At 36.6% G+C, this 22,393-nt stretch overlaps 1 protein-coding gene and 1 pseudogene across 1 annotated transcript; one reads left to right on the top strand and one right to left on the bottom strand.

Moving 5' to 3' along the window:
* Positions 1-8,870: 8,870 nt before the first annotated feature.
* LOC129376488 (microfibril-associated glycoprotein 4-like) lies at positions 8,871-11,435 on the bottom strand (annotated as a pseudogene).
* A 7,402-nt stretch (positions 11,436-18,837) lies between these two features.
* On the top strand, positions 18,838-20,919 carry LOC129376622 (ladderlectin-like). The gene is made up of 6 exons (XM_055056212.1): positions 18,838-18,864; positions 18,940-19,051; positions 19,748-19,860; positions 19,973-20,107; positions 20,184-20,295; positions 20,559-20,919. Exons 2-6 carry the CDS (start codon positions 18,976-18,978, stop codon positions 20,624-20,626), a joined length of 504 nt encoding a protein of 167 aa, XP_054912187.1. The 5' UTR covers positions 18,838-18,864; positions 18,940-18,975; the 3' UTR covers positions 20,627-20,919.
* The last annotated feature ends 1,474 nt before the right edge of the window (positions 20,920-22,393 follow it).

Genomic DNA, 22,393 nt, shown 5'->3' with positions numbered 1-22,393 from the left:
ACAAGAGAAATGGTGAAATCTATTGAAAAATTAGAGACTGAAATTGTGGAACTTCAGGTTTTTGTGAGTCCACAGAAAATCGAGGCCATATTCAGGCGCTCAAACAAAAAAAAGCTGCTTTGGCTGATCTGCTTGGGGTCAGAGCACAGGGAGCTCTGGTACGTTCACGTTTTCAAAGTATCTCTGAAATGGATGCTCCTTCAAAATTCTTCTTCAGTTTGGAGAAAAAAATGGACAAAATCGTTTCATCCATTGCTTAAGATCTGAAGAAGGGAAAAAATTGATGGATCCTACTGACCTGCGGAAAAGAGCTGTGGACTTTTTCTCAACATTATATGCCAGTGATTACAGAGAAAACTCTGTGATAACAGAAGAATTTCTTAAAGACTTGCCAAAGGTGTCAGACAATGACAATGTTGTTTTGGAGCATGCCATAACGTTGGATGAACTGCAGGAGGCGCTGCTGAGCATGGAAAATGCTCAGCAGCATTTTCTGGAGCAAAGCTCCAGAAATAGACGGCTTGCCTGTGGAGTTTTATAAGTCGTGTTGGCCTGTTCTGGCTGAAGATCTCTTGGAAGTCCTCAATGACAGCGTGGCAAGGGAATGTTACCCCTTAGTTGTCGAAGAGCTGTGCTCACTCTTCTTCCTAAGAAGGGTGATCTTTATGAAATAAGGAACTGGAGACCGGTCAGTCTTTTGTGTACAGACTATAAGATCTTCTCAAAGGTTCTGGCAAGCAGATTGAGAAAAGTGATGGATCAAGTTGTACATATTGATCAGTCCTATTGCATCCCTGGCAGATCAATAAGAGACAACATAACTTTAATTCAAGATTATTTGGACCTCTCTAATTTATTGGATTTAAACTTTGGTCTAATTTCTATTGACCAAGAAAAGGCATTTGATCGAGTGGAGCGCCAGTATTTATGGAATAGTTTGAAGGCTTTTGGTTTCTCCTCTGGGTTCATTGCCATGATTAAAACCCTTTATTGTGGCATTGAAAGTGTATTGAAAGTCAATGGTGGTTTAAGTGCACCTTTTAATGTAAAGAGAGGTATTCGCCAAGGTTGTGCAATGTCAGGAATGTTGTATTCTTTGAGCATTGAACCTTTGTTATGTCAAATCAGGAAAAAGTTACAGGGGGTGAATTTAAATGAAATATCTTTACCTTTTAAACTTTCTGCATATGCGGATGATATTATTGTGGCAATCACAAAAGAGTCAGATGTCTTTATTTTAAACAAAATTATTGAGTGTTTTGGGAAAATTTCTTCATCCAAAGTCAATTGGAGCAAGAGTAAAGCTTTGTTAGTTGGTAAATGGACAAAAAGAACCTAAATTACCTGATGAATTAAAGTGGTCGAAAAATGGTTTTAAATATTTGGGTGTTTATCTGGGAGATCAATTTGAAGTAATGAAAAATTGGGAAGGTTTTCTTGAACTGATGGAGGGTAAATTAAAGAAATGGCACTGGCTTTTGCCACGAGTCTCCTACAGAGGTCGTACACTAATTATTAATAATTTGGTAACTTCAACTCTGTGGCACCGCTTATCTGTTCTAGAACCCCCACCAGGTCTTCTGGTAAAACTTCAGACAATCATTTTGAATTTCTTTTGGGACAGATTACATTGGGTCCCTCAGTGTGTTTTGTTTTTGTCAAAGGAAGAAGGAGGGCAAGGTTTGATTCATTTAGAAAGTCGGAAAGCAGCATTTAGGTTACAGTTTTTACAGAGTTTTTTGTATGGTGATCAAAATGTTTTGTGGAGGCATGTCACAGAGTTTATTTTTTCAAAAGTTGGTAATTTAGGTTTTGGTAAAATGTTGTTCATTATGGACCTTTCAAAATATTGTGTAAAGTGTTTATCACCGTTTTATGTGAGTGTGTTAAAAGCTTGGAACCTCATGGAAACAAAGAGAGATGGGACATCCACATCTTTACATTGGTTGTTACGTGAACCCGTCCTCAAGGGATCTCGTTTGGGTTCAGCTTGGGACAACATGGTTATGATTCCTGAACTGTTGATGAAAAGAGGGGTGGTTACGTTGAGACATCTGCTTGAACTTGTTGGATCTGGAATGAATGATGCTGTTTCCCTGGCTCGAAGATTGGAGATTCACTCTTTAAGAACTGTAGGCACTATGCTGGCGACATTTAACCGGATGTTATCAGAAGATGATAAAAGACTCATAAAGGATGGTTTGATGGCGTTTTAACGCCTGATAAAGCTGATCCATTCTTTAAGTTGTGTGTTAAGCCACAATTGAAAGATCTTGAATGTTCTGGACTCTTTTTACAGAAAGATAAAAAAATGGACACTTTTGGACTCTGTGAATGGAAAGATATTATATATGAAATGTGTAAAGGCTTTGAACAAAGTAAAATTAAAAGATAAAAAAGATACTCCTTGGAGAGATTTTTTCAAAGTCGGTTTTGAGTTTAAACCTGTATGGGGATTACTTTATAAACCACCATTGACTAAAAATGTTGGTGATCTACAGTGGAGAATTTTGCATGGAATTATTGCAGTTAATGCTTTTGTTTCTATTATTAATCCTGGTGTGTCAGATAAATGTCCTTTTTGTTCATTAAGAGAAACCATCTTTCATTGTTTTGTACAATGTTTTAGGTTAATAGATTTATTTACATTATTAAGAAAAATTTGGAAATTATTTGGAGAACGCTTTACAGAACAGTCTTTTATTTTGGTTTCTTATATAGAAAAAAAAGAAGAAAATTGGACGACTGTTAAATTTTTTCTTGGTCAATCAAAGCTTGCATATATTTGAGTAGGAAATTTAAAATTAATAATGAACAAAATACTGATTGTGCAAAACTCTTAAGAGTATGGTCAGAGCAAGAGTGATGTTAGAGTATAAATATTATTTAAATGTGGATGAACTAAATGTTTTTAAAAATATTGGGATTATGAAGGTGTTTTATTTACTTTAAATAATTCCGAATTATCATTTATGAATGTGTTAATTTGAAATTGTGGTGAATGTTTATGTTATGTGTATCATCACTGAGTGAATAAATGAGTTTTTAAAAATCAAAATCAATCTTATTCAGTGTAATTTTCTAGTTCTATAGATTTAGTTCAAGTATTTTATTCATACTTTCATTATTTTTCATCTTATTATGCATGCTTATGTATTTGTATTCGTTACTGATTTTTTTTTAAATAAAAAAAAAATAAAAAAATTACCAAGTTTTATAACTATTTGACTAGCATTAAAGAAAAATCTTTACATGTATTATCGGTTAACATTTAATTGTAATTTCTAGAAAATAAATGTATTGTTTATGACTTCTCACTATTCAAGAAAAAAAAAAATCCTTTGTACCACGATCTTGTTTTCTCATTATTTAAGAACCGGTTGCTAAAAGCGGGTGACAGGATGGCGGAGAAAAGGTTAATGAAGAAGGTGTATTACACTCCGTCACATCCCGGTAGTTTAGGAGGAATCGAAAGATTGAAAAGAGCTTTGGAGGATGAAACGGGGGAGAAGGTTAAGACGGAAAAAGTCCAAGATTTTTTTATCTGAAGAAGACGCGTACACTCTTCACAAGCCTGCACGCATTCATTTCCCAAGCACAAAGTGATTCAATGGTTTTAACAGTAAATTGATTCCTCTGTGTATGATTTAAGTTATTGATATTATTTCAAAGTGATTTCAGCAGTTTACGAGAGTTATGATTCATTGCCAGGCAGTTGTAAGTGCTGCTGCTTGGAGGCCCTGAATTGCACAAAGTCTCTGAAGTCGAACCGGGATCCGTCGCTCCAGAGCCACAGGCGGTCCTACAAGGACGGAGCACAAGGAGAGAGAAGAAGTAAAGGCTGAATGTTTGAAATCTATAAATAATCTGTTGGGTTTAAAATAACAATAATTCCTTCAATTAGCAACTTTGTTCATTAATTTATTATCTAATGAATTTCTGGTAATTTCATCTAAAATGGGCAAAAAATTTAAAATAATTTTTCTGAAGTCTCACAAATTCTGCAGAACAATAATTGCAATGAGCATCAGAACCTCTGATCCAAATCAATCTGTACGTCCTGGCCTGGCTGTAGCTGTAGCTTCTCAGCCAATCATATTCACTGTTGGTTGGTGCAGTTGCCAGGTTTCCACCTTGTGATGTACAGAAGCTCTAGAGAGGAGAAACAGAGAAGAAGAAAAACACACAGAAACATAAAAATATGAATACATTATATAAAAAAACAGAAGTAAAAGATGGTTTGCTCATCTGAACAGCTTGTTACCTCAGCCTGAGCCCAGCCTCCACTCCACCATCTCAGCTCCAGCCTCTCCATCATCTCCAGCACCAACTCCAACCGCCAGGTGTGTTGAAGTAGAAACGCATCTTAAAGTGACAGGACACCGGCCCTCGAGGCCTGGAGCTGCCCACCCAGAGACTCTACTGCATCAGGGAAAAACAAGGTTTTACAAACACTCAAAATTAAAAGGACTAAAACAAAGAGTTACATGCAACTCCAGCAAATAAACAAGTTAATCTGAATTAAATTCAAAGGACAATTTCAAGGCGTTAAATAAGGAAGTAAGATTTTGTTTGTCATATTTGAGATATAGTATTTTGATAACTGAAGGTAACATAGGTATTTAATTATCCTATAGAATGGAGCACACATATTCCTACCCCTTTAAAATGCAGCTTGAAATAGAAAACAATTTACAATAGTGCAGCACAAAGTGCTTTACAAACCAAAATCCAACTAAAACACAAAAGGATGCAACCAGAATATAAAAAACCATAAAAGCGTTGAGTGCTTGCTGGCTGCAGTAATGTGGCAGCACTGCCCCCTGCTGGGGGAAACTCAGACATTTAACACACGTCTCACTCCTCATCTCACAGTCCAGGTACTGGAGTCAAGTTTATTTGTACAGCACATTTCAGAAGCAAGGCAGTTCAAAGGGCTTTGCAAAAGAAAACCAGGTGAGTGAATGTAGTGTGAAGTGTTTCAGTTTTCTCTGGATTTGAGAAAGTCTGATACAAATACAGGATATTCCCCATTTATTGCTGCTTCTGGAGATTAATCATTTGCTTTGTTAGAGTCTGATGTGTGCTCAGATTCATGTCTGCAAATAAATCTGATAAGGTCTGTTGAGTTAAGTCAACATCTGCAGTGCCTGTTGGCACAACAATGAATCTGTCTCTGTATCATGTGAAACTCCTAACTTCTAATCTGCAAGTCAAATAAACCTCACAAGTTCAGATTTTAGACTCAACTGTGAAATGAAAAACAATTTTGAAAACTGGTCAAGAAGTTAAAGAAGGATAAGAAGTTTGCAGCGTAAAGTCAACATGGCGTCGAGGTGGCGGGCGTTTGGATTTTGGTTCATCAACATCAACTTCAGCTGAACATTTTCCTCCTTCTCTCAATTCTCACTCACTGAAAATAAAATAAAAACAGACAGAATTTTAAACAAATGTCTGGTGAAGGACATTTAATAAATGTCACCAATTTCTATTGTTTCTCTAACTTTGTGTGTCTGGTAGCTTTGGAGTTTTCAGCCTGTTTGAATACAGAACAGCAGAGAAGTGACTTAATCTCACACTATAAACATCAAGGTTTCGTAAAAAGCATTTAATTGTGTCGGTTGTTAAATCTATGCCCTTGATTTTATTTATCTTACTGAAAACTAGAGTCAATTCTGAATGAGCACAATCACAGGTTGATGGTTCGAATGCAATGTTTCTGCTAACTCACGACAGAAGGAAGCTGCGACTTGAGATCAATGAATTTGTGTTCTTGCTTGAGGCCCAGATGTTGCAGCACACTGACATGTGGCGCAGTCAGATTGAGTGGGCCGATGTTGAACCCGCAGTGTAAAGGTGTGGCTCCTTACTGAATCAAAAATGCACAACATTCAACCAAGGGTGAAAATCCCATCTCATTATTGGGGATCAAAAATAGGAAAAATCTCCTAAGACCAATTTTTTGGGGGTCATCAGAGTTACAGTGAAATGTAATAGAAAATGTTTAAAACGTTTTTAAACCCCGTTCAAGCTGCAGGAGCAAAAATAACTAGAAATGCAAATCAAACATGTTTTTCTCAGTAAGATTCCTGTTGAGAAGTAAAATTAAATTCAAATGTTGCTTGGATACGAGTTTTGTTCAGTCTCACTGATCTAATCTCTGCTACAAAAAGTTAAAGTTCGAAATAAAAAGAAAAGCAGCTAATCAGCAACTGCTCTTAATAAAATTCCTCATAAACATATTGTAATGGCTCCCAATGTAAGCCATGGGATATTTAAATTATAACTTAAGTTGCTTTATTTTAAAGCCTTTTTTAGTTTCGTCATGTCCTGGATGATGGAGAACCAACAGGCAGATAGAAATTAATATCTGAGGAGTATTATAACTTAAAAGGGAAATTTCCTCAAAGGCTCTTCTTCCTCAGGAAACTGAGACGGGCTGGACTTTCCTCACGGCTGCTCGTGAACTTTTACAGGGCGACGATCGAGAGCGTCCTCTGCCTCAACGTGACTGTGTGGTATGGTAGCTGCACAGCACTGGAGAGGAAACAGCACAAGGCATTGTGGGATGCCCCCTCCCGGACCTGGACTCTATTTACATAGGCCGGGTCAAGAAGAGAGCTGGATCCATAGCCATGGATTCCAGCCACCCGGGCCACAGTCTGTTTGTGCCGCTGCCATCAGGCAAGCGGTTCAGGAATATACGGATGACAACAAACAGACTGAGAAACAGTTTCTTCCCCACAGCCGTCAGAGCCATTACTCCCTGCCGCCCCTGCTGCCCCCCGCCGCCTCCTCCACACATATCATAACCTCACATACTCCCCACCCCACACACAGCCATTGCCTTTGCACTGTCACATCATCTGCACTTTACAATAATTGGACCTGCTGCTTTTTCTTTGGTGTGGTTGAGAGCCTTTAGTTTAGTTAATTTTAGTTGTATATATTATTATTATTGTGTGTTTGTTTATTTTATATTGTATATATTAGACTTTTGCACGGGAGTTGCAATAGAAATATCGTTGAATCCTGTTCAATGACAATAAATGCTATTCTATTCTAAATAACCTGGGATTTACAGCTATAGTTAAATCAAGACTAAATCAAGACGCCTGTTCATTGTTGCCTTTGAACCATAATAACTGGAACATGGACCAACATATTTGATGTTCATTGATGATTTGATGTTACTAATTTTAAATAATGTTAATGCATTTGTGATGGTTTTGTTGACCAGTTTAACTCCACAAAACCTTGCAGCCAGTGGGAGAGAAACATCACATCATTCTGACTGCAACATGTTTATTCACCAAGAGCAGCTTTAAAGAAAATACAATAAATTCAGCTGTGATTCTGAATGATTTGACATTCAAGATGTTATTCAGAAAAAAGACAAAACATTTTGATAAAAGTATAATATTAAGACCAAACAGACAGTTATTTTTTATCAATTAATAGTTTTTTTTCTCCACTTTCTGACATATCTTCCATGTTCTAACTCAGAGAAAAGTCTGATCTCTTTTTATATCTCCTTTTCTCCTGTCATTGTTTGGTAACTTCTGCAACATCCGACACACAGGATATTTTTGTTGTTGCATATGATGCCACAAGTTTTAGTCTATATTTAATCTAGAAATATCATTCTGTTTAGTTCCTTTTTGTTTTATTTTTGGAAGAGGGCATGATTAGACATTTTATGTAAAAAATGTGTTTTCTTGATATGGGTTAAAGGTGAACAACAGAGAAACATGTGGAAAAAAAAGTTTTTATTTCCCATCACACCACAATCATTCTGTATTATTGTCAGATATTTGGACACATTTAAGCTACATAATCCAGTTGTTTCTCCTCTTTATCATCAGTGGAGTCAGCCTGAAGCCACTGCAGCAAACATTTATACACCACATGCTTTTGTAATTGTTCTTAATGACGGTCAGTTTATTTGAATCACAGAGAAAAAAATAAAATGTTAAAATTATACTAATAAGTTTCCTGCTCTCTTGATCAGGAAATGGTTAAAACCACAAACATCGGTTCATTTTTACAGGAAACGTCATTTATTTGCACATTGAAATCATAAAATAAAATGTTTTGCAAAGGAATAATTCTACAGCTATTTAATAATGCAGATATAGATAAGTTTACATTTAAAGTAAAATATTAAGTGTAATTATGATGCCGTCATCTTTTGGTATAAATAAGTCAGTAGGTTGGGACAATTGCTCTCACTTTTTAACTGCTTCTTCTTTTCTGCCACCTGCTGGTCGTTACTAGTTACTGCAGGGAGTTCTGCACGTCAGCTTTCTGTTTATTCTGGGGTTTGTCCAAAGTGCGGTCTGCGGGCCATTTGCTGTCCATAGACTGATTCTATGGAGTCCCGGAGGACAACTACATGTGATCAATGTGTATTGACTTTATTTAAACTAATTACAGGAAAAATAGTTGGGTACAACAAAGTATTTTAAGAAGCTCATTAATTAAACTCCTTTTCTTTGTCTAACATCAGATATACTTTATTTTCTCTGGGAGTGACATAAACAGATCATTAAATAGATATAGATGTTGACATTGACACAGCTGAGCGTAAAATTTAGAATTAAGGAAGATCTATTTTTTTCAGTTAATTGCATTTAACCAAAAGATTTGGTTCTAAAAATGTTTCCATTTGGCCCAATTTGTGTTTTAAAACTGGCTTATTTTAATTCTTACATATAAAAAATACAGACACACAAATATTGCTGCTGGCATCTTATTTATTATCAGAGATAAATTGATTACAGGTAGCAAACTCTCACCAATGATTTAATCAACTGGATTATATTGATTAGTAATCAAGTGAACTTTTGACTCATGTTGAAGCTAAAAGTTGATGTTTGATTAAGAAAAAGCAACTCATTATTTTTTGCTGGATGTTTGACCTGCAGATTTACTTGGCAGGACGGATCTTCATGCTGATGCTCTTCAGGGAGTAATTAAATCCCTTCCATGTACCCATTCCACTCCAACAGCATGGAGTGTGTTGTCAGCCCCCCAGCGATAAACCCCATTGGGGTTTGTACCATGACAAGCATAGTACCAGAAAGCACCGAGATGAATTTTGGCACAGTTGCCGCCCGACTCGTCCTGGTCTTTGTCAAAGGTGGTAAATTTCATTCCATTGTGACGGACAAGGCTGTCTCCTACAGAAATAATAATAGGATACAAAAACTATATGAATAAAACAGACATTCAGTTGAAAGCTTCAATATTGAAAAAAACAAAATAAAATTGTAATTTCAATATGAAAAAAAATACTGGCTTTGGGTTAGGGATTTATTTCACAATGTTTTGTGACATAAATCACAAAACATTGCGAGTTAATCTCTTACTGGGATATTATCAATGAGATCAATTAAATTTACTTTGCTCAGGTTTTGTGCTGTTAACTACCAACATCAATCTTCCTGCTTCAGAACCTTCAGAACAAACTCTGGGTTTAGATATTATTGACACAACACATTTAATTCCATCAAGGCGTTTTTCTCTTAATCCTGAATGGTCTAGCTACAGTAAATTATTTTTATTATTATTATGGTTATTATACACCTGCACTAACACAGGAGTTCCTCAGGGATCCATACTCAATGCCTTGATCTTTACTTTCCAGACCCAGCACAAGTCAAATTATTTCATTTGCCAAAGGATAAACAGTGATGGGCATCATTCCATACATCCTGACTAGTAAAGCTTTGATGAGGTTTTCTCATGACTCACCAGCGCCCCCTTTGTTGTTGAAACCGCTCACATGCAGAAGGTAACCCTCACACTCAGCATCGACTTTAAATGAAGAGTAAAGAGCAAACTTTTTGTTTCCTTCAAAGTCCTCCATGTCGACCATCAGTTCATAATTCTGATTTCGTGTCAATTCATGGATGTTATCAAGACCTGCACAGACATGGAAACCATTAAATTTAGATTTTGCATTAAACACCTGGTTAATCTGGGTTTGCAGGAACTGAGTTATAACTATGTTATAAGTAAATAAATAAACCAACCATACATTGACTAACTGTTTAGGTCGGTGTCTCACCCAGCCAGTACTCTCCAGCAGCGTTTCCAAAGCCTCTCTTGTACTCCGCCCAGGGTCTGTAGAAGTTTACAGAGCCATCCATCCTCCTCTGGAAACCTGGAACAACAAAGGAATCTGATCAAGAAGTGAACAACGTTCTCACTGACACACTCAGGGTGAAAAGGAAGTGGCTTGTACCAACTCTGAATTGGTATCAATAATCAATATTTAACATGACAAAAAAACTGATCAAATCTTATCTCAGGCAGGTGAAAATGGAAGGACAATAAAGACTCTTCTTTCAACAGAACTTGATGTTTGTTGGATGAAAACCCCCAAGAATCCTGAGATAAATCAAGTTGAAGTGTAAACAGAGAGAGTTCATGTAGAGATGGACTCACCGTCCAGCGTCCTCCCTCTGAGTCCATGTCGCAGTAAGCCTTCACACAAAACATTCATGACTTGATACAGTTTTTATTATGTAATGCAATGTCACACTTTATGGAAAAATAAATACTATCATTGCCTCACTAATAAGTGAACGTATAATTAAATAAAATTTCTTATCCATGAATAACTGATTTGGTTATAGGAAGAAAAAACTGGAGCTTGAACTGAAACAAGATACTAAACATCAAGAAAGTTCAGTTTCAAACAGTCAGTTTATGTAATGTGTATGAAGATTAAGTAATAACATCCTCAGCATTGTTAACAGATAAACCTCCAGTCTTGGGCCTGCACAGAACTTTAATCTGGATCTTCATTTTTATGAACAAACCAAACATAAAGTTCACCTGAATAGCAGATGTAGATCCACTTGGATAGATGATGTAAACTCCACTGGGAAGTTTCTTGTCCTTATTGTAGATGTCATTAAATAAGCTGTGCTGCCAGATTTTCAGTCAGAATTATGCTGAATTCTGCCTTAACAAAGGTTTTTGGTTGGTTTGATCCTCCATTTTTTAACAACTCATTTCATCAGTCCTGTTAACAAATGTTATTTCCAGAGCCAAAACTATGTACAGTGTTTACATGCATTGAGTGTTTGGATAAATTTAAACACTCAAATTCACTCAACATTTCAGTGACTGAACAAAATATCAAAACATTTTAAATAATTAACAAACTCACTAGAAGTTGTTTAATTTTTAAATTTTTTGACTACATAGTGAAATATCTTGTTGTTGTTTGTGTTCATATTCTAATCATTATTGATGTTTCATAATTTGTACATTTTATGTACAATGTCTCTGCGCTGGTTTTTATTTTGGTCATTTGTTAACAAGATTTTAAACATTAAAAATACCTTTCCTTGTTAAAATAAATAAAGATAGATGAATTATTTTTTACTTTTTTACAGTGCAAGTTACAGGCTTACCTTCATCTTTACTGTTGATCTGGATAAATTGATCAAACTTGATGAAAATCTGGAGTTTGACTTGCAGCACAATGAAATTCCCTGTTAATGTAAAACATAGAGAAACTTTAGTGGACAAACTCAGTTGTAAATGAATTCATGTGTTCATCTCTCACCTGCAGCTGGAATGAACTTGATTCCAAACTTTCTGCTTCTCCTCTGTGTCTCCGACGTTCAGACTCCGTTATTTATACCTGCTGATGTGTCACCTCACCTTGATGATCAGGAATCTAAATCAAACATCACCTGATGAAAAACATGAGCTTGGTTTCTTCATTTTACAGAGCAAATACTCGATCCAGGATCTGGACTAAGGTGTGGATGAAATAGAACACCAGTGAACTCAAAGAAGATGTGAGCAAACAATATTTATGCCTGGCTTCTAAAAATATTGTATCTTTTCTAATAGACATATTTACTCAGTGTTTTCATCAGGCCATTTAGTCAATACATCTGTATCCTGGAAGAAACCTGACCCAACACCAACACACAAGCAAAACATTGGCCAGCATCCTGTTGGTATTGGATTAGAATTGATCATATTGATCATATCTAATGTATTTCATATCGATTAGATCCACATTCAGCCGATCAAACATCTTGCTGTTGCATGTCATTATGTCTGACTTCGTCATGCTGCTTCGCGCTGATGAACGCAGGCCTGAGAACAGGTGTTTCTTCTTCTTTAGGTTTTAACGGCAGCTTGCATCCATTTATTGTTGCACTACTGCCATCTATTGGATCCCAATATCTATCTCTTAAATTCTCAAATAATCCCAATGTTAGAACAGGTGTTTATTGAGGGATCGGCTTTTTCACAGTCACATGGCAGCAGCTGGACATCAGGGTGATGATGATCAGGTGTGACTTGTCAAAGCTCTCAGCAGCAGCTGTGACGACTCTCATGCAAACTAGTTATCTTAAACAACACAGGCAAATGTCTGCAGGACAGAGAAACATTTCCCTGCAGCCAGAAGAAAGAAACTTGATTTGTTTTCAGGCAAACGCTGAACTAAGCCGACTATCATGAAACCTTCAGGTAAGATTGTTATTTTGGTTGTTCAAAGGTAAGAAAAATAAATTTACACAATTTTGAAATAACCTAGAAAGTTCATTCGCTCTAATTTAACAGGAAATTTTTATTGACTCTCTTTAACACAGATAAAACTATCAGTGATAATTTTTTATTACAATAAAATATTAAATTTATTTCTATGAAAGACACTGGCTCATGAAGAAAACAAATCAAATGAGTGTTGCATAACATTATCAAGGTTTAAAGTTACTGTGAAACATTTTAAGGCCAATTAATTCAGGAGACATTTTGATGCAAAATCTAAGTTGTACAACTTGTAGTCAGACTCCATAGATTAGGAATTTCATTATCTGATATATTTATAACAAGGCAAATAAACATTGCTTTTACAAGCACTGCTTGTTTGAAACAGAATTAACAAAGTAAAGCTGTTTTATGTCTGTTTGGAGCAACATAAATTCATATTGTAGTATCAGGAGCTTTCAGGAAGAGAATAACACCAACAAAAGGATTTATGATTTAAATCTCAGGTTAATTTTTTTCCTCAGACATATTTCAACAGGATGTTCATCATAATTTATTACCTGTTGCAATTTACCTGGTTATCGATCGTTCTGGCAGCAGCTATGCACATTTAGTTTCAGTTTCGTCAAGCCAAACTTTCACAGGCCTTTTAGGATCAGCATGAGGCAAAGTTTAGATGAGCCTCTGCTGCACCACCTGGGTATAATAATTAGGTCATTAAGACGCTGGAGATCTGATCCACACAAGGAGGTAATTCAGACAATTCATTCCAGTGTTTTATAAAAACTGGAGGTCTGGAGTTTGACACCCCTGGCATGTATAGTATGTCTAAAAAGTGAGACGGGACATTTAAAAAAGTAAAACCAAATACTTTTTATATTCATCAGGAACCTGAAAAAAAAAAATCAAGTATCAGACAGAAGAATAATTTTGCTTGTAATGTTCAGTTTTGTCAGAGTTGACAGAAATTGCTCTCTAGTGAAAGGACTCATTATCAACCTTCCTCCAATCAACTCAATCAGTTTAAATTCAACCTTCCAACTTAAGGAAGTGAATGTAAAGTTTGGAAAAAGGAACTAAAACTCATCTCTGTAATTTTGCCGATTGAAATAATTCTGATCATCCTATCAGAAAAAGGGTTGTACTGATTTGAGATATTGTGAAAAAGGGAAAGGAACTTTTACAACGTAATTAGTTTTTGTCACACTTTCTGGATTCAGATATTTTCTGGCCTCACCTTTATAATATGTAGATGTCAGAATATTGTTTCTTCCTTGACCAATTCTAAGTTGTGTATATAAGATAATCCAATATCTGGTAAATAATCTCCTGGTTTTGTTTCTTCACAGCTTCTGAAATGGAATTCTGGATCCACATCATTGTGCTGGTGACGGTTCTCACTTTCTCATTCTTGGGCATGTTCTTCATTTTGCGGGTCTTGCTTTATGAAATCCACAGATTTGCAAGACATGAAACCAGCACTGGTACGGTTCGATGTTCCTGTTTCACCCCAGTAACACTGAAAATGATGCTTCCTGTTCGACAAAAGGTCGAATTAAAACCAGGAGAATGAAAAATGAAAGTTTAATTGTGCAGCCGGGAGGTCTCGGGGCTTTGAGGCAAAAAGTGTGAATCAGATTAAGTACTGGACTATTAGTAATATAGTAGGAATATAGTAGGAATATTAGTCTTGTTTAGCCTTTCAGCCCAATCCTGACTAAACCTTTGACATTTAAATATTCCTGTGAAGCGGTGAGCTTAAGTCCACCAGACTGTAACTATTATTGGGAGTTTTTTTTTCTTTTTTTTCTGAGCACCAGAATCAAATGTCTTAATTCCCTCATCAGCAGTCGGTCACTCAGACCTGGAATAAGCCTTTAGTGTGAACTAAAGTGTTGGAGCAGAGAGGCGGGAAATGGACATGGCTCCCCAACAGGAAGTCAGGAGTTTCTGCAGAGACACAATCGAACCATTGTTTGTCTAGTTTCTACTGAAAATATCTTATTACACTTCAAATAAGATATTTAGTAACTTTTCAGCTAGTTGATTGCATAATTCTGCTAGTTGAACTGGAAGTTTTACAATTTTCCCCGTTATAAGTGAAATGTGTAACTTGTTTCTTCTGATTTGTTCACAGCCGTCTTTTCCTTCCACTTATTATTTTGCATCCCGCCTTTGATGGGTTTCCTTATATTCCTGTTCCACACTTTCAAGTACATGATTGAATCATCTAGTCAGGCATATATTCAGTAAGTCAAACGCCTTCTCGTCGTTGTCTGTGTTCAGTGAGATGATTTAAAGGCTGTCTCACAGCTTCGTTTTGTTGGCACACAGATGGATGAAAGTGGTGATGGAGAATCGGAGGGATAAAGAGCCTCAACCCTTGGCTTTCTGAAGCTGCTGCCTGCAACTTCAATTCATCTGGGCATGAAAAAAGCTGTTCTATTAGATAGCATGTGATGAATGTACTTTAACTTTTAGGCTTGAATTTTCTCTGGAAATGATGAGGGGTTGATTCTCATTCTCTGTACACATTTATGAATTAAAAGTAAAAAAATAAACTTTTTCTTAAATTCTTCATTCTAAGTAATTTAGTTTCTTAAACCACTGAGGCAAAAGGGAAACAATTCCTGTGCAATTCTTTTACATCTCTTTCCTACTACATAGTTTTGCTTAAGATGGCAGAACTTCCAGATTTAAATCATGACCTGCTATGTTTTGACCTCCTGGGGGAAAATTGTGCCATCTGGTGGTCAAACAGAAACGCTGAAAGCTAAAACAAGTTCTTGTATTTTTTATCATTTTTTATTTTTTTTTTTTTTTTTACTTGAACCAGCACCTGTTACATTATGGGAAACTGGCAATAACAAGAGGAAATGTTGATGAAATAAACAGAGTAACTGGGAAACGACAGAGGGAAAAAAGCCCAAACAATGAATGGAAAAAGAAAAGCTTCAAACTGTCTTGCAAAGCCAAATGAGAGGGAAAAAAACTGTTATGATTTATGTTGGGAGTTAATTAGGCAGAGGATCTAGTATAGCTTGTATTTAGAAGACATGTTGGATATAAATCAGGTGTTGAATTTAATGTATTTTACTATTTAATTTGTAAATATTTATTTCCATGTAAATATTTCCACATAGGAAATTTGGATTACTTTTGATGACTATAAAGAAATAGTCAAATGGCAGGTTTGTTTTTTCTTCCATTCAGCAGCAGCTTCATGCATGGTGTGGGAGACAGTCCTTCTGTCTGCCACCTGTACTGGGTCAAAGATCATTGTAGGACAGAGCTGAACATAAATCCCATGATGCCACAGAGTTGATCTGCGCATCAACACCGCAGTTGAAACTGATGCCGTCTGGACCTGCAGCTTTTTGCACCTTGAACTTTCACAGCTTGTTCTTCACATGAAAACACTAAAACCATTGTCAGAGTTCACCTCCTTCTCTCTGCCAACACCGAGACGCCAACGCCTGTTTTTACCATTTAGATACAAACTGTGCATATTTTACTGGTTTCTATAAAAACTGTCCAGCATTCAGCTGCTGCAAAACTCTAAAAACGGCTGCAAGGATCTAGATTACGGTTTTTAGTTTCGCACAGTGCATTGAGTTGCTTGCCACTGTTGAATGACGTCCTGCAACTCCCCGGTCCAACACGCTTCAATAAAAGCCCTGAATCACCTCCTTGATGTTTTTCTGTTTCTGGACAACACTGAGACTCTGATGCATGTTTTTTTTGTTTTGTTTTATTTGCCATTTAAACTACTTCTGGGCTGGTTTCATTCAGCTTGTACAGAACTCAACTGCTCATGTGTCGACCACGATGAGGGTGCAGGATATTAAAGGGATCCACAATTAGATGTAACAATTCACTTTATTCATGAAATATGTATTTTAGATGTAAGTACAATACAGTAAGAGTACTGCAGGGTATTTTAAAAATTTTCAATAAAATATTGTCATACGAGTTACAAGTTTGTTCACACCACAATGCATTCTGGGTAATTGACATCTAATGGTCCAGCAGCCAAAACAGAGAAGAGTAATGTTATTGAGCCTTTTCAAATTGAACCTTTGAAATCGATCTGTCAGTAGAAGATCAACGGTCGATGTCCCCGAGAGTGGAGAAGATGATTTCCACTGTGCATATCAATGCTTATTAGGGTGAAAGTGGTTCATCTATTCAAATAGTAGTTCCAAGCAACTAGAAGAGGTTGTTTGAAGGTGAAGCCTCAATATTTCCTCTAATCTACGTTTCAAACTGGGGAAGTGAAGACTACGCGTTGTGCTTCTGGCAGAAGGCCAGCAGATGGGGCTGGTATTTGTGGGATGCCATTTCATGTAGAAATGATTTACATATGTAAACTAAATTAAAATGTTATGATCAAAGGTTTGGCTTTCCATTACACTTTTGTCTTTTAGAAGCTAAACTTGGACTTTGGTGTTGCTAAAATCTCCTTTTTTGTTTTTTTTATTTCTGCAGCTCAGCAAAACAGCCTTCAACAAAGATGCAATCAGACACAAGAGTGGCAACTAGTACCAGCATGAGCTGTGCTTCAGATGTGAATGATGAGTTGGAGCAAAGTCAGAACATTTACCAGTAAAATGAGACTGACAAAGGTCAACGAAGGTTGCGACAGGATTCTGCTTCAACTAGAATGAACCAACAAACCTGCGGAGTTTCTCCAAATCATTCCCAGAGCCCCACCAGACATCTTCAGACGTTACCACAGACACCCCAAACTTCCAAAACAATATATTTAAGAACTGTCAGTTTTCCTTCTCAAACTGGGTTAAAAATGTGAGAGTCAAAGGTCAAGATGCAACCAGCAAATCCCAAAGTGAACATCAGAATAAAAACTGATGGCTTCAGTTTCTTCAACCAGCTGCAGAAAATAACAAGAGTTTCCTTAACGACTGACTTCAACACCCAGAAGAGCGGCCTGGTCAACTTTCCACTCTAACAACTCTTACAATCTTTGGCAGATTTCCCAAAAGACATGATATCAATCAACAAGCTCAATAAAATGCCACCATTTTTGGTTTTGGGAATCTGCCTGGCAGATGTAGTTTGAGGTGATACACATTCATCTTTCCATTTTCAGGCAACAGAGGCTAAACTAAGATGATATATGAACATGACATTTGCATGTTAATACTATTGAAAGCATGAAAGAATATTAGTGAAATTCAAACTGTAGTTTTTGCAAAGCACTAATGAACGATATGAATATTCATGTTTAGATGCCTCCTAGTCTAGACCTTAGTAAGGACGACTCAGCGATTTGTGAAACCCTGAGAAGGTGAAGCAAACACATAATGACAGTTTTAATTTATATTCTGATTTTATCTTAGGCATGTTTCTTCACCCAGCACTCAATTGTATGTTAAGTCAATAAGTCACTCTAAAACATGTGTCAAACTCAAGGCCCGGGGGCCAAATCCAGCCCGCATAGCTTTTTATGTGGCCCTCCACAGTCTAGACTAAACACTAAGAGTGATTAAATATTATATTATCAATCATATCAATACAGTTTTTATCTGTTTACTGCCAATATATATCAATCAATCCCTCCAGTTTCTTGAGAATTTAGTTGATGTATGATCATAGTCCATGATTTATACAGCGACTAAATAAATAGTCGCATTTATTATTAGTTCCTGAAGGGACTGAAAAGATCTTCAATAATATTATGTCATTTTAAGAATTCATTGACATATTATCAGTTTGTGAACAGGTTTCATCAACACATTCTGGGACAACCGGCCCTTTAAGAGCCTTCCTGACCTTGATTGGCCCAAAACAAAAATGAGTTTGACACTTTAGACTCTAAACTGTCCCTAAGTGTCTATGAGTCTGAATGATTTTATGTCCTGTGTTGTCCAGTGATGGACTGGCTCCTTGTCCCCAATGCTCACTGGAGAGACACCAGTGTGGAGAATAATCATTTCATCATTTCTCCTGGCTAAATTACAGACTTTGACCTTTGGAAAATGTTCATAGAAATAAAAACTACCAATAAATGGTTAAAAACCAGCAGTGTTAAAGTACAGGCCTTAGTCGCTACTCTTTCAGTTAATATTCATGCAACCTTCTTGCTGCAACTGTCACATCCATGACAAGCACAAACTTGAGGTTTGGTTTTGGTCAATGGTGAAAGATGAAGCAAGGTGTGAACTAGATCTGGTTATGTCGTGCAATTCTGTGGACTTTTTACCAGAATCATTTCCTCATGTTGTGTCAAGATTAGAAGCTCTATAAATATCCAGTGATTCTGCAGTGAAGGCTGCAGGAGCTGCCTGGCTAAGAACACGGATCACTCTTCATCAGGTTCGCTGAACAAATTTCTGCTCATCTTTTTTACCAACATGTTTGAATTTTATTAACACATATGCTTTATTTCAGTTTGCCTTCAGCTTGCCCCATCACTTCATCTCCATCATGAAGTTGTCGGCTGTGTTCCTGATGGTTTTCTCCATGATGGCTCTGACCAGTGGTTTCCAGTACCACATTTGCAGTGAGTATTTCTTCCTTATCAAGCCCTGCTTAAGTTACTAAAACACAGAAACACAAACCAACTCTAGTTTAGATTATCTACAGCTGCTCCAGATTGTAGCTCTACTGATAAACATTATCTGGTGTTTTTTGTCATTGTTTTCTGATTTACTCAATGTGACTGCTTGGAATCACAATTCTGATCCTTAGTAAATGTTCTTGTAGTACACTTTAATAAAACAATACTTTTTCTTCAGTATATTTCATATATTTATGATTTGAATGTCTTCACTGTTCATTGTACACTGTACACACATCCTGGTTCTGATCTGCACAAGAGTCACTGGTTTTCCTGTCATTGAGGGAGTTAGCTTCTTTATATAATTGTAATGTTGCATCATTAAGACGAATGCCACAAACACTAGAGGTGATGATAAATCAGCAGAGGTCAATAGATCAACCACTGTCCTCCTCTGATCTGCCATGACAGAGATTTGACTGAAATACGTGTCCAGCAGGTCATGGTTGCTCATTTTCATTAAACAATGGTCGCCCATCTGTTGCCAATTCTGTGACTTTCTAACTATATTTAGCAAAATAGGATATTTTTAAGACAAAAACAACGGTCAGACTTTTTAAATGTTGATCAGACAGAAAACTGGAATCAGTGAACCACCGACATACAGCTGTTGACTGGAACTCTGCTTTTGTTTGGCAGGTTACCGACCTTTCTACTTCCCTCATGTTAAGTTGTGTCCTCCTGGCTGGACGAAAATCAGAGGTCGCTGCTTTCTCTATGTTGCCAGAGCCAGGACCTGGGCTGATGCTGAGGTGATTTCCAACAAAATATTCTCTTTTTTCCTCTTGCTCTCTTTTATTTCACTGATCTTAATGAACAAAATCCACTTCATACCTCAGAAAATTGTTGTGCATTTTTTTGTAGAAAAAATGTCTGTCCATGGGAGCAAACCTTGCATCAGTTCGTAACGCGTACGAGTATCGATGGGTTCAGGCTCTGATACGTGCAAGAAGTCGCAGGTCTGGAGAAACATGGCTGGGAGGCTCTGATGCACAGCAGGTATTTCTGCCATTACACTTTCTGTGTGTATTTTGTGACTCTGAATGAAATGTGTCATCTGCTGACACCATTCTAGGAGAGAACGTGGCTGTGGAGCGATGGAACTCCGATGAGGTACACAAACTGGTGTCCAGGAGAGCCTAATAATGCTGGAAATAGCCAGAACTGTTTGCAGATGAACTACTCAGGTAAAAGAAAATATCACGTCTGTTTTACAAAAATAAATAATTCTAGTGACTCTAACTGACCTAAAAAAGAGAAATTTGAACTTATTTAACTTCAGATAAGATAAAAATTGTGGATGTTTTCAACAGCAGGAGTTTATATTCATTTTTTGTTGCAAGATGATTAATTTCATCATCCTTTCCAATCATTTTCATAATCCTGCGTCGGTGACTTCAGGGATTTCAGTACGTGATATTTCACTGATAATTTGTTCTCTTTCTCCTAGGGCGCAAGTGCTGGGATGACTTGTGGTGTAATCACAAGCTGCCTTATGTCTGCGCCAAGAAACTCTGAAAACTGTGAAGTTACTAAAAAGGCCTGATGTGTTGAACAGAACCAGTGGAGGATCAGAGCTGCTGTTTCTGTTTTCCTGCCTTTTTGCATCTTCATAGAAAACCCAAAAGATATTTCTGCTTCTACTTTCTATCATTCCTCTCTTTAATGCAACCTAAGCAATGAAGCGACAAGCAAACAGCAGCTGGATTGTCTCTCTGTAATAAAGTCAGACTGAATGAGTTTTAAGAAAGAATCTTCTATGCAAAACTTTCTTCTATTCTTTGGCTGAGCAAAAATAAAACTTTGAGCAATCAAAACAAGATGATGTGTGTTTTATTCTGTCCATGTGTTGTTCTGATGTTTTCATTATTTTTAACACAATCAATCATGTATGAGTTATTAAAATACAAATATCACATTATAACAAAGAACTTTTCACATTCTTAATATAAAGTATTTCTGTGTGAATGTGATTTATTGTTCCAGCATAAAAAGTTTTCTTGTACATTTCCTGTTCACGTAAAAATTACTTCTTTGTATCTATACAACATTTAAGTTCAGCTTTTTCCTCTTCCATCATCACCCATATAAAATGTCACAGATGTGATACTTGCACTGAATCACAATGCAAAGAAAAATATTTCAAAAATATATTTCATGATTCTGAAAACTTAGTGTGTAACACATTCAAGGTTTTACGTCGTCTGCATCACTCTAATGACAAACTTTCTAGAATAAACCTCAGTCCATCTGAGATGCTACATCAGCTCATGTATTTTGGTGTTTTCTACTATTAAACAGTTTTTTGGGGAACTTGTTTCTTTGTTTTCCGGGAGCTTTGCCCGGTGCCAGAGCTTCTCCCCATGATCTTCCCACTAGAAGTTGGAGTTACTCATTTAAGGCTCACAGACTCAATCTTCTCCAGTGGACGTCTAACAAGCCCCCTGATTACAGACATGCTATCCATGTGTATATATAAATCTATATATACACATTTATTAATTTTTTATTTTCTTTTTTTCTTGGGTTTTATTCTGTCAGAGAGACTGAACATGTTGTTGCTTTGTTTATGTTTTGTTAATATCTTATCTGACTGTATTTTACTCCTTTAGGTTATTTGTAAAATATACAAATAAGGTTAAAAAAAATCTCGTCTGTCTTGTTTGAGATTTGGAATAAAAGTAAGTGCAGAGTTAAAATGCATATAAAGGCATATGTAGAGTTGAACAATTAAAATGGCAGCTATACTGTTTTTAGAGGAGATCTCAAACATGTGGATCTAAACTTGTGACCAGTTCTGGTCTCTAATCCCAGTGGTACCAGGGATCCATTGTATTTATATGTAGTGTGCATTTATGCTGACATCTAAAATCACTAAATAAATTACAGAAGCCAGCAAAAGCATGGTAAATAGTTCATCTGTTTGTAATTTAATCACTGTTTTAATCCAGATATTTCTTGATTTTCTTTGGTATTGAAGAAAATCCAGTCTGAGACATCGAGGTCAGGATTTGGCCTGCAGTGCAGGAAACACTAAGATGTGATCTAGAAGAGGTTGAATGAAGGTAAAGATGTTTGCGAATGTAGCAAACATCTTCACACTTCAACACAGACAACTCAACGGTCCTGAGGCTTCGTCAGTGCTCCAGAGAATATCAGGATCCACTGGATCAGAAACAACTAGATCCAGCAGGACCAGTAGAGACACAGGTCCATTATCTTAAGTCATCAGAGAATCATTAATGACTTTTAAAAGTGCAGCCAGTGCAGTGAAGGGCTCTAAAG

The sequence above is a fragment of the Poeciliopsis prolifica genome, unplaced genomic scaffold, assembly GCF_027474105.1.
Source record: "Poeciliopsis prolifica strain line A6 unplaced genomic scaffold, Auburn_PproV2 SCAFFOLD044, whole genome shotgun sequence".
NCBI classification, from domain to species: domain Eukaryota; kingdom Metazoa; phylum Chordata; class Actinopteri; order Cyprinodontiformes; family Poeciliidae; genus Poeciliopsis; species Poeciliopsis prolifica.
This window is presented reverse-complemented; position numbering and strand designations above follow the sequence as displayed.